Below are 17721 nucleotides of genomic sequence, written 5' to 3' on the forward strand. Positions count from 1 at the left end.
ACTTAACTTCTGAAAGTTACAATTGGGAAATCTGCCATTATGTTCAAATTTTTTGAAAAAGGATTTAGTTTGATTATCAAAATTCTTCTAATGGAAAATGGTCACTAGAATTAGGCAGCAGTTTCATAAATGTAGGTATGCCTTCCCACTGTTCAACTCACAACCAATCCATGACTTTTTAATTTGTGTAAGCTTTGTCCATGTCTTCCTATAAATCAGTTGAACACAATTTACAAATTGTGCTATCAGCTTTCTTGTAATTCTTTTAATATTCTATGAAAATCCATGCCCCATTTTAATGGTTTGCCTGTTACTATGTAGCAAGAGTGAAAGACAACTGTCAGACAAACCTCAATCTGGTTGTATATTTCCTTGATAAGAAATTGTATGCTTTGGAAGCCTCTCCTTCAGGATTTTGTATCATTGGAAAAAATATTGATTAAAAGAAATAATGGAGCAGCTAGGGTTGTTGAGATTCCCAAAACCTACTCTCTTTCTCTTATTCAATTTTGGACCCTTTTGATACCTGCACACAAATTAAAATTGAAATTATTTAAAGAAAGAATTACTAAATTTTAAAACATATCTTGGAAAATTGTGAACGTTTCATTAGTAAGAATTAAGAACTTTTGTCTATAATTCAAGTTATTAGGGAGTAAGAATTGTCATAACCCATGTCCCATTCTTTTATAGGAGCAATAATCATAGCTAACATGTAAATGACCCTTGTTGACAAATCCTAATCTAATTAGGATTTCACAACAATTGTGAAGTAGGTACTTCAAATATTGGTACTTCTATTTTACAGACAACCTGGTGTCCAGAAAAGTTTAATGCTCCCACAGCTATTAAGTGCCAGAGTTAGGATTGCATCCAGGTCATCCATTTCTCTTGAGTCTAGCCTTCTGCTTCTTAGAGACTGGTTGGAAGTTGCTAAAGGCCATCTGTTGTCAATGTGGTGAATATAATGGGTGAATTTAATTTGAATAGCAACCCAAGTGTACTGCAGAGGGGCTCTCCTCCAATGTGAGACCCTTCTGTGGGCTATAAATGATCCCCGAAGATACAAACACTGAGTTCCAGAACTTTTTTTACATATTGTCAGTATCACTGTCTATCAACAAACATTTATTCATTATTTGTTGTATGTTAGGTACTATGTTAAGGACTGGGAAAGTGAAAAAAAAAAAGTCATATTCTAGGAGATGGCATGTGACTAAGTAGGGTACAAACCAAGTCTATCCAGAGTTGATGGAAGATAATATCAGAAGGCAGCTAAGAGGGATGGTAGATAGAGCCCTGGGCTTGGAAACAAGAAGACTTATCTTCATCAGTTCAAATCTGGCCTCAGATAATTACTACCTATGTAATTCTGGGCAATTTGCCTCAGTTTGCCTCAGCTGTAAAAATCAGCTAGAGAAGGAAATGACAGACCATTCCAATGTCTTTGCCAAAAAAACCCCAAATGGGTTTGCAACTTGAGAAGAAGCCACTAGGAGCTAAAGGGACAAGAAAGGCCCTCTGCTGAAAGCGGGGTTTGTGTTGAGACTTGAAGGAAGTTAGGAGGGGGAAGACCATTCCAGGTTTAGAGGAAAAAATCACTTTAAAACAGAGATAGGGGTATCCTGTGTGAGGAGCAACAGTTATGACAGTATAACAGGAAACTTTTGTCCCTGGCAGACTGCCTACTGATGGACATGGCCCTGGAGAAATAAGTTTAGTATTCTTTGGAATAATTAAACCTATTATCTTTTTTTTTTTTTTTTTAACAAAAGCTTTTTATTTTCAAAATACATGCAAAGATAGTTTTCAACATTCACCCCCGTAAAACCTTGTGTTCCAAATTTTTCTCCTTCCTTTCTCCCTTCCTCCTCCCCTAGATGGCAAGTAATCCAATACAGGTTCAACATACACAATTCTTCTAAACATATTTCCACATTACAACTCCCATTTTTGTAGAAAAATGTCGATCTTGTTAGTTTATAGTCACATCACCATTCTGAAAAGCTACGTAATAAGGAATCAGTAGAAAATGAAGGCTCAGTGAATACATTTGGCAAATCCAGTCCTTTGGATTCCATTTGGAATAAGCCATTTGGTTCAAAACCCAGGAATTGCAGACAAACAGGAAATGTAAACACCAAGGAGGAATGAGGAATACTGCTACAAATGCTTTCTCTCTTAGTTAATTCAGGTCAGAATTTGGGACAGAGATTAAAAACAACTTCCCAGAAAGTTGTCTAGTGTTGTGATGCTGAAAAAATGTCTGTGGTGAACAGAACTTTACCAGCTTGGATTGACTAGCTAAGCCAGTAATTAGCGCAGTGCCTGGCACATAGTAGGTGCTTATTAAGTGCTCACTAATTGATAGACCAGCTCAACTGTTTCTTTGGGATAATTGTTGCTAGGGAAAGTTTCTTTCCTACTTTAGTGGATAATTTTGGACAATCCTTGAAAGCAGACAGTCTATATTAATAAAGGGAGCCCTCTACGGGCCAAATGTAGTATTCTCTTCAAGGAGGATGTCCTTAAGGGTAAAGGCTATTTGGAAATCCCATTCGAGCAGATAATTGAACTTGAATATATCTTCAAAACCAAAACTTAATCTAATGGGAACATTCTGATTAGGGGTAGAGAACAGAGAGCTCTGCCAGTTGATCCAGGACATGGACTCTCTGAATCTTATATCAGGGGTAGACACGTGAATGGAGGAGCAAATGAATGAATGAAAAAACATTTATTAAGATGTGTCAAGCATTATTTAAGTACTGAGAGATAAATTTAAAAATATAACTCCTGCCCTCAAGGAGTTCACGTAATAATAAGGAAAGATAGCACTTAGAAGGGAGAATAATGGCCAGGGAGGGGTGATTTGGACTTGGGAGTCAAAGGGTTGTTGAATGTGGAACCAAAGGGTATGGCTTGATATGTACTTTCCATTGTACTATTGATTGACTATTTTTCCCAAAGATGGAAGGAATGGGGGTGGAGAGAAATTTGGGGCTGATGAAAGGGTCATGAAGATGGCAGAAGAGCACCAGATTAATAGGTTAGGGTTTGGTAAGTTATAGAGACTTCTCACCAGTATAGAACTCTGAGCAGGAGCAGGAGAACTGAGTTGGAGGCAGGAGGCACAACATGAAAATGAATGTAGTATCACATCTCTTCTTTCCTCCTCTGTACACCTGCCAAGTAGCATGTTTTGCAAAGTTATAGACCTAGACATTTTAGGAAATCAGGCTGAGTTAGACCAGCCTCATGGCATAGGATGAAAGTTACTTTTTTTGGTCTTTCTTTTACACTGTAAATACCAAGTGAGGTCAGTGACCGTGCCTTTGTTCCTTGTTATTTCTTCCCCACACCTAACATGGTTCCCTACATGGATGGGACAGACTGGGACCTGTGATATCTTCAGTACAGGGAAATCCCAATGAAGAAGCTTCCTTTACTGATGTTATCTCTACCTCTGCTTGGGGGCACAAAGAAGTTTAAATGATTTGTTCGTGTTCATATAGCCAGTATGCATCTGAAGTGGGTTTTGAACCCAGGTCCTCATCACTAAAGTCAACGCTCTGTTCACTATGCTGACAGACAGCGGCTATTTAATTTATTTACTTGTAATTTATTTCATTCTCCATAGATATAGATCACAAACCAGAATTTAGATCCTTTGAATCTTTCAGTTATTTGGATTCTGAATAAATGGTAATGGTAATGCTGCTTCTGCTTCTATGCTACTACTACTACTACTATTATAGAATTTGTAGATAATCACATGATTTTAATGTTCTTTTACTTTTGTTTAAATGGTATTATGGCATTTCAGAACTAGAATGGATTTGGGGTTGTCAAGAGACCCCTTATTTTTATGGATGAGGGAATTGAGGGGTTAAACACCTTGTCCAAGTAGACCTGGAACCATAATCTAGATTGTCTATTTCTTAGTTTATCACTCTTACTGTCCCTTTGTGGCATATGTTTCCTGGAATACAGAACATTTCTTTGGCTTCTGTAAATCTTCAAAAGAAAACAGTATAGTTCAATGGTGCTACTTTTCTGCTTAATTTCTAGATATCCCTAACTCATCAGTTTTTATTTTGGAAAATCAGTGCCTGAAAGTCTCAATTAATCAGTTTGTTCACAAGAATGGTAAAAAGAACTTTGTTAGAGAGAGAAGTCATTTATAGCAAGTGATTTTAATGTACCCTGGCTATACAGAAACCTCTCTCTAATAAGAACATTATCATTTTGGTACATTTGGTACAACCATATTTGATCACTGCATGAGACAGTCTTAAAATAGGTTGACTTTCAGCTATAATAGTAATAATTTCAGGATGTAAGGTAGAATTGATAGAGGAAAATCAACAGACAAGAAAGATAAAAATAGGCTGTCCCATGCTGGGGTTTGGTAAAAGGAATAAACCAATATTTTCCTTTGTTCACCAGAAAAATATATGTTTATAGTATTCTTTTGACTTTTGGATGCTAGGTGGCGCAAGATAGAGTGTTAGAACCAGTCAGAGACACGATTTCAAAACTGGTCTCGGGTACTTATTAGCTGTGCACTTCTGGACAAGTCATTTAGTTTCGGCTTTGTTATATTTTCTCATCTGTAAAATGGGAGTAATAATAGCATCTAGCTCCCAAGGTTGTGTGGAAAAAATAAGATATTCGTACAACTCCTTATAATCATAAAATACTTTACAAATGCTGCTTCTGCTTCTATGCTACTACTACTACTCCTACTATTATAGAATTTGTAGATAATCACATGATTTTAATGTTCTTTTACTTTTGTTTAAATGGTATCATGGCATTTCAGAACTAGAATGGATTTGGGGTTGTCAGGGGAAGCCCCTTATTTTTATGGATGAGGGAATTGAGGGGTTAAACACCTTGTCCAAGGTAGACCTGGAACCATAATCTAGATTGTCTATTTCTTAGTTTATCACTCTTACTGTCCCTTTGTGGCATATGATATTTCCTGGAATACAGAACATTTCTTTGGCTTCTGTAAATCTTCAAAAGAAAACAGTATAGTTCAATGGTGCTACTTTTATGGTGGTTATTCATGGTCTCCAGAAACTTTCCCCAAAAGTGTAACAGGAAGAACTCTAAGCTAGATCTTTATCATGCTCATTCAATCTAAAAATGTCATTGATTTTTTTTGGGGGGTGGGTGGGTGGGTAATGTGATGATAATGTTTTGATATAACCATTAGGGTTACTCTGTCATGACTTAAAATTTTTTACTGGCCTGGAAATAATGGACAAAAAGGAGATCAATAGCTTTCATTCTGATCCAATCTAATCCAGTTGTCATGTACCTACCATATGCTGGAAATGGAGATGTAAGAAAAAATAATCACTTTTGTCTTCAAGGAATTATGCTTAGCTACTTACCACAGAACTCTGATTTGGATTTGACTTTGAGAAATGGCATTAATTAAAAGGAAATCATAGCAGTTGGGTACATTGGGGCAGAAACCCAGCCACTGCTGCTTGAGTGACTATGGATGAGTGACTTAGGCTTGAGGTTGTATCTAGGTTTAAGAAAGGGTTGTTAAGAAGTAATGCTGATGATTATGAATCCCGAATCAAGAGAAAGAAACAGCTTTATCTCCATTAGATTGGAACCCCTTTTCATTTACATGTTCCTTTTTTGCAGGGAATATGGCTAACTCATCCCCTCTATTGTCTTTCACCTTTGTACAGGAAGCCGCTCTATGTCGACAACTTCCCATGGAATCAGAGACAATGGCCACTGTTCAGGCTGCTGGAAACACACCTACCATGGCCCAGGAAATCAGACCAATAACAAATAACAGTTCAGATCCTTTTCTCAATGGGTAAAGTCTCTCTCTCTCTCTCTCTCTCTCTCTTTTTTTTTTTTAGCCTTCTTGGTTGGGGAGAAGGGAAGCTCACTTTATGTTAGTTTTCACATTCATATCAGTTACAGGAAGAGAACAAATGGTCTGAACTTCCATCATAAGGTCAAGACCATGAGAATGGAGAATTTCTTACATTTTCAGTGCAAGGAATGTTGCCATGTATTTGTTGTATTTTCCTGTGGAACATGCTATATTCTTTCCTCCCTTTCCCTATTCCCACAAAATATAAACTGAGACTAGGAACTTTTTTTTTTTTTTGTATTTCCAGTGCTTATCCAGAGTATATATAATTGATTTATAAAATGCAATCATAATCATGCCTGTAACTAAGAAAGCCACAGCATATTATATCGCATACAAACTATAAGACTACTGGGAAAAGATGAACAAGAAGGACAGAGTTGAAAGAAAAGTTGGTCATTTAAAAAATATAGCACTGTCTATTGACTAGTGGATCCTGCAAATTTCTTACAACTTTTGAGATTCTGCATCCTTTTTCAATTACATAGGCCACATTTGACCTATTTATTATTTAATTTTTTTTGCTTCCTTTTACTAGATTATTAACTTTTATAGAGAATTTGTATTATTTTTTTTAAAAAAATTCAAAACAGCAACAGCTGACAAAGAATACTTTAAAAGCTCAAGTTATATTAAAATGAAAAGGAATGAATTTGTGCATAAAATAGATCAATAATTAGTACAAATGACCAATTTTTCTTTTCATCTTGATAAAGACTCTTACAAATTTACTTACTGAATATTGCTTATTTGATATTATAAATTGGGGATTTTTATTTTGAACTGGGTTCAGTTCAAAGCTGGGCAGAATGATGTTGGTCTGGTTCCTAAAGCTCCCATTTTGGTTTTTTGTCCACCTGTATTGGGCTCTGAAATTCTTTTTAGGGGGAATGACACTGAGGAGTTTTCCATGTTTTAATTTGTAGTGGACCGTACCATTCCAGGGAGCAGAGCACAGACAGTGGCCTAGGCTTAGGTTGCTACAGCATCCCAACAACTCCTGAAGATTTCCTCGGCAACGTAGACGAGATGGACACAGGTAGGAAGAAGAAAATGGTTATTTTAGCTATTGAGTTCATGGTTAGTCTTGGATGTTTTCAAGTTTCCATGTTATGCTTTTTCATATATTTGTGACGTGCTTCTAAGATAGGGATGGGTTATGAAACATCTTACCGATGTTTGTTACTACAAAAATAAGAAAATCTAAAAAGCAACAAATGATAGTTTAATAATATAGATGCATCAAGTTGTGAATTTAATTCTATTATAGAATACCTATTACATAGATATATATTACATACCTATTATATATATTATATGCCTATATAATTTGAACCTATTATAGGTATCATTTTGACTCCTATACTGCCAAGACATTAAATTTCAGCCTGTTCATATTCCTTCCATCAACATATTTTGTCCCCTTTGTTAAGTATAGTACGTGTCTCCAAGAGTTTCTGTAGTTCTCAATGGCTCAACCTGAATATGTATCTTCCTGAATTTAAGCTAGTCTGGCCTATACATAACAGATGTGGAGAATAAAACTTGGGCCATACTGAAATTTTCTTTAGACCACCAAGACCCATCAGATTCTGCACACCACTGGAAGATGCTTGGAGAAGCCAGTGCCAAATTCTCCCCATTATGGGTCACTCTAATAGAGTTTTAGTGGTGATTTGAGTGGACAGACAATCTGTTTCCCTACATGCCTATGTTATAAAGTTGAGTTATAAAGAATTATAAAGAAGTTGGGTAGCTAAAACTTCTTTATTTTACATGGAGTTTAACTTTGTTAGCAGGGAAGGATAATGCATGTTGCTAAAGTGTACCAAAGCTATTCCATCACAGAGGCTATTGCTACAATAATATTTATCTCCCGCCCAATTGGAATTATGTTGTAAAACTCAGCTTGACCCAAATCACCAAAACCTTTCAGTTGTTTCCACCCAAAGAAAGCACTTACTATATGTGTTTAATGAATTACCTTGTAACCATGGGTAATATGGAGAATTTTGAAAGAGAATCTGTATGGTCAAGGCAATAAAGAAGAATTTGTGGATTTCCAAGTAAGCCATCTGAGCATAGAGTTCCAGGGCCAAGTGGAAGCCTTAGGAGCTAAGAAGTCTGCTTGAGCCTGGTAAACATCTCAATGGGCAAAAGAAAGAAGAAAAGAAGAGCTTGCTCAATTTGTTTGGGCTTTCCAAAAGCCAAGTGACATTTTATTGGGATCTGGTTTCAGGAAATTTGTTATGCAGTTGGACTGTAAATGTTTAGAGATGAAACTGAGTGACCTCTGGGTAAAATGAACTTTACTCAGTGCCTCAGATTTCAGTCTAGAAGGGATGGACAGAGGCTTGGGTGACAGAATAACTAGATCCACCTTCTACCAGTGCCTATCACAGAGTATATATAATTGATTTGTAAAATGCAATCATAATCATGCAGAAGTGGCAAGGGGAAAATGACAGAGGGGTAATGAATGGGGAAGGGAGGAAGAAAGCAAAAGTAGTGATACCCAGTAGTTATAGCCCTCAAAGATCCTCAGAGACTAAGAAAAGAAGGACCATTGGCAAATTAAGGTGTGCACCTGAGAACCTTGCCACATTTTTTCACTTTTGAAAAAGTGTTGACTAGACTTGTTATGTGGGAGCTTCCTTTCAATGACCTTCCTCTCAATCCTAACTTAAAAAAATCAACAGAAACTTTTATTACAATAATATGGGAAATGGCCAAATATATCTGAGATACCTGCATTCCATCTTAAGGATGATGTGCCAGGAGGCAATTTTTGCTTTCTTTTGTCAATACTGAGAGAAAAAGATGAATAGCCCAGAGAGATCAGTTGCAGGGCTGATACCCATTGGCATTTATTGTATCATGCTCTTGTGTTGTCTCCTGGTCTGTCTATCCACTTAGGCCTTTGTCTCCTGAGAGATATTTCACACAAAATTGATATAACACACTCTGGAGCTCTTGTGCATGACACTGATAGTCTGATTTTAGTGTGATGCAGTATTTAATATTTTCTCCAGTAATAGAGGGAGTTGGTTTATTGAACAATCATTTAATCAACATTTACTAGCAACATTTTGCTAGATCCTGGGAACATGAAGACAAGATCATGGATTGAGAATTGGAAAGTTATTCTATCACCTGTTTTATAAATGAGGAAACTGAGGGCCAGATATGTTCAATGGATCACCTACTCTCATATAGATTGATAGGGATAGAGTCAAGGTTTGAACCCAGAAGCTCTGGGCTTCTACTACCCTTAAGAAGCTTAGCTTTTTTTTTTTTTTGGGTGGGCGGGGGGAACTGATAGTAATGATTCATGTAGCTCTTATTCATTTTCTTTTTTTGAGCCTCCCAACAAGTATGTGAGGCAGTTACTCTGAATTTTTATTATGCCCATTTTAAAGTAAGGAAATTTGCCCAAGGCTGCACAGTCAGGAAGTATTAGAGGTAATATTAGAATACAGGTCTTATTGACTCCAAGTCTTTTGAGTTCTGTGTCATGATAAAAAAGTGTCAGTCAATTAGCTCCAGTGAAAAGTGGACTTAGGTGTTTCTTAAGTTTTTTCTTTGGTGATTTTTGCTGCTTTGTTGACAATTTGTTGACAATTTCTCCTAGGGGAAACCGTAGGACAGACACCGATGGCCCTAAATGCCCAGCAGACCCGTTTCCCTGACTTCCTTGACTGTCTTCCTGGAACAAATGTCGATCTTGGGACTTTGGAGTCGGACGACCTGATCCCGATCTTCAATGATGTGGAGTCGGTTCTTAACAAAAGTGAGCCCTTCCTGACCTGGCTGTAATCTGAGCTCCTGGCTTTGGCTCAGACCACCTCCCCACATCCTCCATTTGCTTTTCCTCTTTGGAAAAGAGGTGGAGCCCAGGAAGTACTCAAGATTTCCAACAACTCTTTTACATCCATGTGGTCAATTGAAATTGTTGTCTGGATTTGATTGACAAGAACTTAAGTCTAAATATATAAATATATATTTTCTCTTTACTTTATAACTACATCTGTTTACTACAGCATCCTGGCTGAGATACGCCTGTAGCCCAGATTTCAGAGAGAGAGAGAGAAAGCATGCAGAATTGTTTTTACCTCTTCTCTCTTCTCATTGGCCCATGAGAAGCTTGTGGTGTGAGTTTAAACTAAAAGCTGATAAACAAGGAAAAAACCAGTTTGACGTGACAAACTTCAGCCAAGATCCCTGCACCACATTAGTCCCCAAGTGCAGGTCAGTAGCTGTATTTATGACATTAGTACCAAAAGCTTTACAAAAGTAAAAAAAATAAAACTATTTAACTTGAGCTTTCAAGAAATCACGTATTGTTAGTCAAATAGTACTGTATGGAATGCAGCGCAGCTTTGAATCCATGCTGGCTATCATAATAATTATTATTATTCTATACTTCCAGAGGCACAGACAGTACTGTTAATAGTTTATCCTCCAGTATATTACTGTATAGCTTCCAAATAGTGAACAATTCCAATATCAAAAGTAGCAGATCGTCTAGTGTTTTATTCTAAAGATGTCGTAAAAGAGACCACATCGGTACTAACCATCACCACCACTAGGAAAACGAACCAGTGGAATGAAACGACATGCAATTATGATAAAATGTAACTCAGATTTTGATGTTTATTTTTATTAAGCACTCACTGTAATTTTGTAACTGATTATAATTAGCAACAGAATTTTTTTTTTTTTAATACATTTGTGGCAACTGCCACAAAGTATACTTACTTTGATTCTGGGATATTAATCCTAAATTATATCAGGGTAGAAAAGTGTGGCACAATTCACCACTTGATGATGAATGCCCAGTTGCCTTTTTTAATGTTTTTTTTTTTTTTTGTAAGCCTTGTCGTCTTGTTGCCAAGACAATAACGAATTGAAACAGACAGTATCAATGAAACTGTAATCGGTGAAACAACCCGATCACTGAATGACCTGTAAACAAATGCCTGCTTTATGGGGAAGGGTACATGGTGGAGGCAAATGTTTCTGAATTCAGTCAAATTATTCCCTGTCTGCTAATTCTATTATCCAAACCTTTTTTTTTTTTTTTGCTGGCTACCATTGGTATAAAAGGCATGATATCACATATACTCAATACCTCTCATGTAATCAAGAGAAATTTCTTTTTGAGATGTTTAGGACCGAGAGTGCATAAAGTATAGCTAGCATTCAGCACCCCAAATATGCCAATGACGTCCTCAAATGTTTTAATATTTTTTGAATTGTCATTATTTATAATCTATGAATTTAATCTGTTTTTTTAATTAACAAAATGCATTACTTTTTAAAGGCATTATTATTAATTTCAGTCTCCGAGCTAGGATTTTCCAGATCCTAGCAAAGAAGGGAGACTGATCACTCATTTAAGTGTTTATTTGTTGAGGGTCTGTTAATTCAGATTCTTTCTTATGTATTAGAAGATACAAGAAATAGAGACTCTTTTATCTTGTTGGGAAGAAAGCAGGTGAAAAGGTCAGAGTTCAAGTAGCAATGAGATGGAAACATATGGAAAGGTTGAAAATTAGGAAATGGATAGGGATAGACATGTAATCATACCCCAGAGTTGAGAAGAACTTCATGTGATAGATACCCAAATAGAAGGTGTCAACAGAATTTTATGAAAATGGTTTTCTATGATAATTTTTATACCAAAAGATTTTTCCATTATATTTAAAAAAAAAACTACTTTGGTGCACTTTACATTGGAGAGAAAGACAAAAGAAGAAATGAGAAGGATGAGGTTGAAACTACTGTTACTTCCAAAACAAAAAAACTTTTTTTTTCTAAATAAATAGTTGAGTTTTTTTTTTTTTTTTTGGCTCCCTCCCTTTCCCTAAATGTTTGTCTGATGATCCCCCCGCCCCCACACGCGTACCTTTTTAATCTCTCTTTTCCCTTTCCCATTTTCTTCATTTTTTTTTCACTCTTTGCCCCACTTTTTCCTTCTCACACCCAAGGTAGGTGGGTGTTTGTGTGTGTGGAGGTGAAGGGGGTGAAGAGAGCAGTGTGGGAATGTTTCTTTCTCCACCAAATTGAAGGGAGCACTGATTTTTTTCCTCTTTTGCTAGAAATAATTGCAAAAAAGAGGGGAACAATCTTTTTGAACGAACAAGGGACCTAACAAGGCTAAGCAGTGTTACTGTATTTTTTTAAAGTTTTTTTTCTTTAAGACTTGTTTTCAGGTTAACAAATTAAATCTGAAAAAGCTATCCCTCATTGTCTTTTTTTTTTTTTTTAATACATGATTAGCACATTGGGGATTTATAGCGTCTACTTTCAGAAACGAATTCTCTAGTATATTATAGTTTGAATTATTAAATATTAGGTGAATTTTTCTTTATTTTTTAGAGAAAGTAGTTGAGCATTTATTATTAAGGAAATTGCATTTCCCCCCAGAATAAAGTAAAGCATTGAATACTGTGTTATCACTTGAATAAAGACAAATAGAGTTCTTTTAATGGCATATAAAACATTGTTTCAAAAAGAAAAAAAAAGATAAGATGAAAGAAAGAAGGAAGGCAGGAACAAAAAAAGGAAAGGAGGGAGGGAGGGAAGAAGGAAAAAAAAGAAGGAAGGAAGGAAGGAAGAAAAAAATAGAAACTTGAAGCCGTAACAGCTCTTATATAGTTTCAGATAACTATCATCATAGACATCCCGCCAAATTAAATAGAAGGTGCTATCTTACAAGTTTTTGTTAGGTTTTTAAAGCAACTGCCAGGATGTCAGTTCTTTTTAGTTTGAAATGACAATGATGAGATAGAAGAAAATCCGTATTGCTGCCAATTACTTTTGGCTTGGGGAAGATAATATTTTAAAGATATTCCTTCCCATGATTTTTCTGACTTAAAAGATATTTGAATTGAATTCTTACACAAAACCTTCATGTTTTTATTTCCACCGATGCAGTGATTTTTAGACAGTGTCTTACTGCATTATTCAAAGATGTGAAATGCTTTTTTTTTTTTTTTTTAAACCAATTTTCATGGTGTACAGGAAGTATACAGAGTGACTATGCCAAAGTGCCTGGGCACACAGTTGGCCTTTGCCAGGCAGGACAGTTCTACATCAGTGTTGGTGACATGAAACACTAGGAAAGTTGTCTATTGTAGCTTTTATTCTGGCAACACTCTTAGAATGTAGTTCTCAGAAGAAGCACGACTCAATGACACAATGCTGTTTGTAAGACATCGTACATTAATTTTAAATGGGAAAAATGGGTGATTGAAAAAAGATTGCTTCCTAATACACTACATCCATTTATGTTCTAGTGCCTTAATTTTTTAATTTACTTCTACATTTTTGTTATATGACATATGTGTGAGTGTTTATTTTTAATTTAGATGGCTATGTCAGATCAAACTGTTGTACCCAGAGTTTGGTACTGGTTTTTTTTTTTTCTCTGATCCTGTACAAAAAAATAAATATAATTAAATTTCAGCTGGTGGTCTTTGCTTTTTTCGGTCTTTTGTATTGTTCTTTTCACTGGAAAGCTTTAGGTTTTAGTGAAGAATGGATTGTATAACATTTTTCTGGAAGAAAAGAAAATTCTGTACACATTTTCTTCAATTGCCTGCCTAGAGTTTAGGAGCATATATATATTGGTTTTTAGAATTCTAGTTTTCATTTTATTTTAGATTTTTGAGAAGAATGTATATTACTATATCACTGTCCCTAATATACTTTATAGAGATGCAGGGTTTGCTTATTACATCAAATTCATCAAGGGCCACCCTTTCAAAGCTGCCTATTGACCTCTTTTTCTTTTAGTATCAGGGTCAGTATTTTGGCTCTGTTCTTTCATTACCAAGTCAGGATGAATAATACTTCAAATACTCACATTTAATACTGTTCCACCACAGAAAATTTCCTTGTTTTTCTTTTTTGGTTCTGGCGGTTCATGACCTGCCAACTTTATGGCTGCTGGATGACAGAACTTCAAAGCTGGGAATTCAATTCAATAAACATTTAAGTGCCTGCTTTGTGTCAAGCCCTATGTAAGATATTGGAGATATAAAGACGAACAGGAAACAGTGACTTCTAGGAGCTTACTTTGTCCTGGGGGGAAGCAGCATATAAATACATAATATTCACAAATTAAAATGCAAAATAATTTCAAGGACTTAGCGGGGAAAGGGGGAATCCTAAAGGAAGTAGCATTTAAAGGAACTTATCATTTATTTAGACCAACCTCTAACTGAAAAAGACTTGGTTCTATAGGTGATCATCTTGCTTTTGTCCAAATGCCCCAGTGAGGATATATCCACTGACTTCTGAGGCATCCCCTTCTATGTGGGAAATTTCTTAGGGCCTGTTCTACATAGTTCTGTAATTGTGAGCCCATCATATAAGTGCAAGAATTCTCAGTATATGAATTAGTGGGCAAAAAATCTTGAGTGAATGTTGGCTCATGTAGTGTACCTATAACATATCTTAGAGTGTGGATACTGTCTTAGAAGAGCTTAAAAAAAAAATCCAGACCAGGTACAAATTTACGAACATTTTTGTTTTTCATTTGGCCCTTTTAGGTCTCTTATGAGCTAATGATTCAGTGTGGGAACCATGAGCCCCTGATTTCCACAATCATGTTTGACAGAAACTAGACAAGAACATGGGAACATGCTGCTTTCTCTATGTACAAAGACCCCCCAAATTTACAAAGTCAGGCATGGAGCCAATTAGACTCTCTCTACTTCCTTATCTTGTCAATTGATTTTAGTGCTTGATACTCTCTGAGCAAAAGTAATATTTTCTTTCCATTATACTAGAATTCCAGAAGGAATCATGAAGTATTATTGATATATATCTGAGAAACTTTTTTTTGCCCTCCATAGATACTGATATATCACAGAATTATTCATTTAGAGATGCATTTTCCACTAAAAATAAGAAATAATATGGATTAGAAGATATGATTATTTCAAATTCTCTCTAGACCTACACAATATTAAAGGATTGCTTCCATATTTTTTCCAGATCCTCTGCCACTTTAGTGCATTCAGGGAATTCATCACGTCATTTCCCACCCAGATGTTCTACTGAATTTTACGATCTCCAGAAAGACATCAATGTTCGAGATAAAATCAACTCTGAAACTCATAACTTCTCAGTACTCCCTGTCCCTAAAGCTTGGGGGGGGGGGGTGTGGGTGGACATCTGGGAATTCCTTCCCGATCCCCCACCATTTAAAGAGTGCCCAGAAAATTCACGTCATTTCCCACCTGGTCACAACTATCCTGGGATTGTATGAATTATAACTGGAATGGTTATTAGAAGCCTGCTTAATCTTGCTGTCAGTAAATGTGAAGATACATAGTCATGGGTTGAAAACTATGTAGAATCACCTAAATTATGTGCTATTTTACTTAAACTAATATGAAAAAAAATTAAAACAAAATATTGATTTCCAGCACTCATTATCCAGCAAAATGAAATCAGCTCTATAACTTACACCTCCTCTGGTCATTTCCCTATCTGTGACAAGATTACTTTATGCCCTGTATCTCTACTCCTCTTTTTAGCTTCTTTAAAATTAGATTATACTGTCTTATGGCTTTCTTTGTATCTCTTGGACTTAACACAATACCTGACACACAGTTAAGAGTTTAATAAGAGAGTGCTTCAATTTTTTTCGGTTTGTTTTTTTTTTTTTTTACCCCTTACATCTGGTTAAATTTGCCTCTTGGCAATTTTAATACATTGCTCTTCCTGATAGCTTTCTGGAGCCAAAAGAACAATTCTAATTTATGACTCTTCTTGGTGATAGCTTAAATCCTTTGTGATCACCTGCCACCTGCCCCTATTCCCTATAGGCTTCTCTTCTTCCGGCTAAACCATCCCAATATCAACCACCTGGGATACCCTCCTCTGAACACTTGGTAGCTTCTCAACGTCCTTCCTTAAACATGGCAACCAGAGCTGAAACGTAAATATTTAGACTGTCATCTACTTCCTGGAAACTATCCCATTCTTAATGAAGTTTTATCAGCCACCTTCTCACATTATTGATTCATATGGGGCTTGCAGGCACCGAACTCTCTTGGTTATCACCATGGTACCTAGGTGTCTTTCTCAGAAACCTTAGGTTAAGGATTGCAAAGAACAATTATTTATGAATGGGAGAAAAAAATTGATCAATATCACTTAATATGAAATATCATGTCTTTTAAAAATCAATATTTCATTTTTATTTTGTTCATATTCATTTAGCCAAAATAATATATAATTTATATGGCTCTACATAGTTCCATGGTTTTAACTATTCCTGGGCGTCTTCACATTTACTGACAACAAGATTAAGCAGGCGTCTAATAACCTTTCCAGTTATAGATCATACCATCCCATTATGGATATATGTTAAATTTTACATCCAGTCAATATTGTTTTAAAATCTGAGTTAGCTTTTAACAACCTTCTCTTTTGTGATTGTTTTTCTCCTTCAAAAAACTATTTTAAAAGGGAATCTAAAATTCTGAAAACTCTGACCATTCCATTTGGGGTACAAAGATGTCTTCAAGCCTTTGTCAAATTGACATGGTATGGTGTGGTGAATACTGGGATAGACTCAGTCAGAAATACCTGGTTTCAAATTCTACTTCTTTTTTGCTCCATGACTTTTAGCTAATCTCATCTCTGTGACTTAAGCCTTCCCAACTCAGAGTATTTGAATATAAGCGGATAAGAAGACTAGTTTTCCATTATCCCTTGGTTTCTTTATTAAAATCTTCTCCCCAGGCTAGCGCTTAATAAACTGGAAGATACCATGAAAGTTAGGGATGGAGGTTCCATGAGGATCATGGTCTTAGAAAAAGATAGAAGGTACCCTGGTGGTTGACACATGAGAATATCCATCCTTCCTACCAATAAGGAACTCCACTGAGGAGCTCCATCCTACCAGTGTTATAAATATGCTGCAAAGATAAAAAGGACTCAGGAGTGTATGATTAGTTGGTTATTTATAGTTTTGCAAAAATAGGTCATTCACCCAGATACAGTTCCTAGGTGAATCTGCTCTTATAGACACAGGAATGAACCTTTTGTTAACTATCCTGAAGTGCAAGATCCCTCCCTCACCCCACGTATCCCCTCACCCCCAATTGGCTGGGGATGATGAAATTAACAGATCTCTTGGTTCTTTCATTGCGTGTTCCTCCTTGACATGTTTCTCCTCCCTCATCATCTAACCCATGGTTTAAAACAGTAGAAAACTCCTTTAGGGAGGAGAAATTAATATTAATTAACTGATAAGCATTTGCACTCAGTGCTTGCCAAAACCTCTAACCCATTTCTTGTTTTGGGGTGATTTTTATCAGTTTTATCAGTTCAGTGGCTCAATATCTTGTTTTGTACAACTAAGTCAAGCTGATGTGACCTTTATCTAAGTCTTTGTTCCTGTATGGAAATACAATTCTATAGGTTGCTCACAATTGGATGCTATTTTTGTGCTGGTGCTGGGAAGCTTCATAGATAAGGTGAGTTAAAGACTTTGTCTCAAGTCATTGAACTTTAAAGAATACGAAAAATATGTTTATACCTGGAGACTTTCAGTAGCCTAGCAGCCATTACTCTAATTTATTTCTCTCCTTCATCTGAACTTATATATTATATTATATAATCTTTATTATTTATTGCACCTTCAAAAAATTTCTTATTCTCTTGGGAAGAAACATGTAATGTAGCTATAAATTATTATAAGTACATCCTTTCTTCCTTTAATCTTTTTTATTTTTATTTTTTACTTAATTTTTTATTTTTAAAGCTTTTTATTTTCAAAACAT

The 17721-nt window shown here is 35.9% G+C and overlaps 1 protein-coding gene across 1 annotated transcript in view; it reads left to right on the forward strand.

Moving 5' to 3' along the window:
* The window catches only part of WWTR1 (WW domain containing transcription regulator 1), a 163758-nt gene extending 150374 nt beyond the window's left edge, over positions 1-13384 (forward strand). Inside the window, exons 4-6 of the mRNA XM_051983292.1 lie at positions 5718-5851; positions 6841-6953; positions 9546-13384. Coding sequence (XP_051839252.1) covers positions 5718-5851; positions 6841-6953; positions 9546-9730 — 432 coding nt within the window. The 3' untranslated portion in view covers positions 9731-13384. The remainder of the gene's footprint in view (positions 1-5717; positions 5852-6840; positions 6954-9545) is intronic.
* The last annotated feature ends 4337 nt before the right edge of the window (positions 13385-17721 follow it).

Source organism: Antechinus flavipes, chromosome 3 (genome assembly GCF_016432865.1).
Source record: "Antechinus flavipes isolate AdamAnt ecotype Samford, QLD, Australia chromosome 3, AdamAnt_v2, whole genome shotgun sequence".
In the NCBI taxonomy this organism is placed as follows: Eukaryota; Metazoa; Chordata; class Mammalia; order Dasyuromorphia; family Dasyuridae; genus Antechinus; species Antechinus flavipes.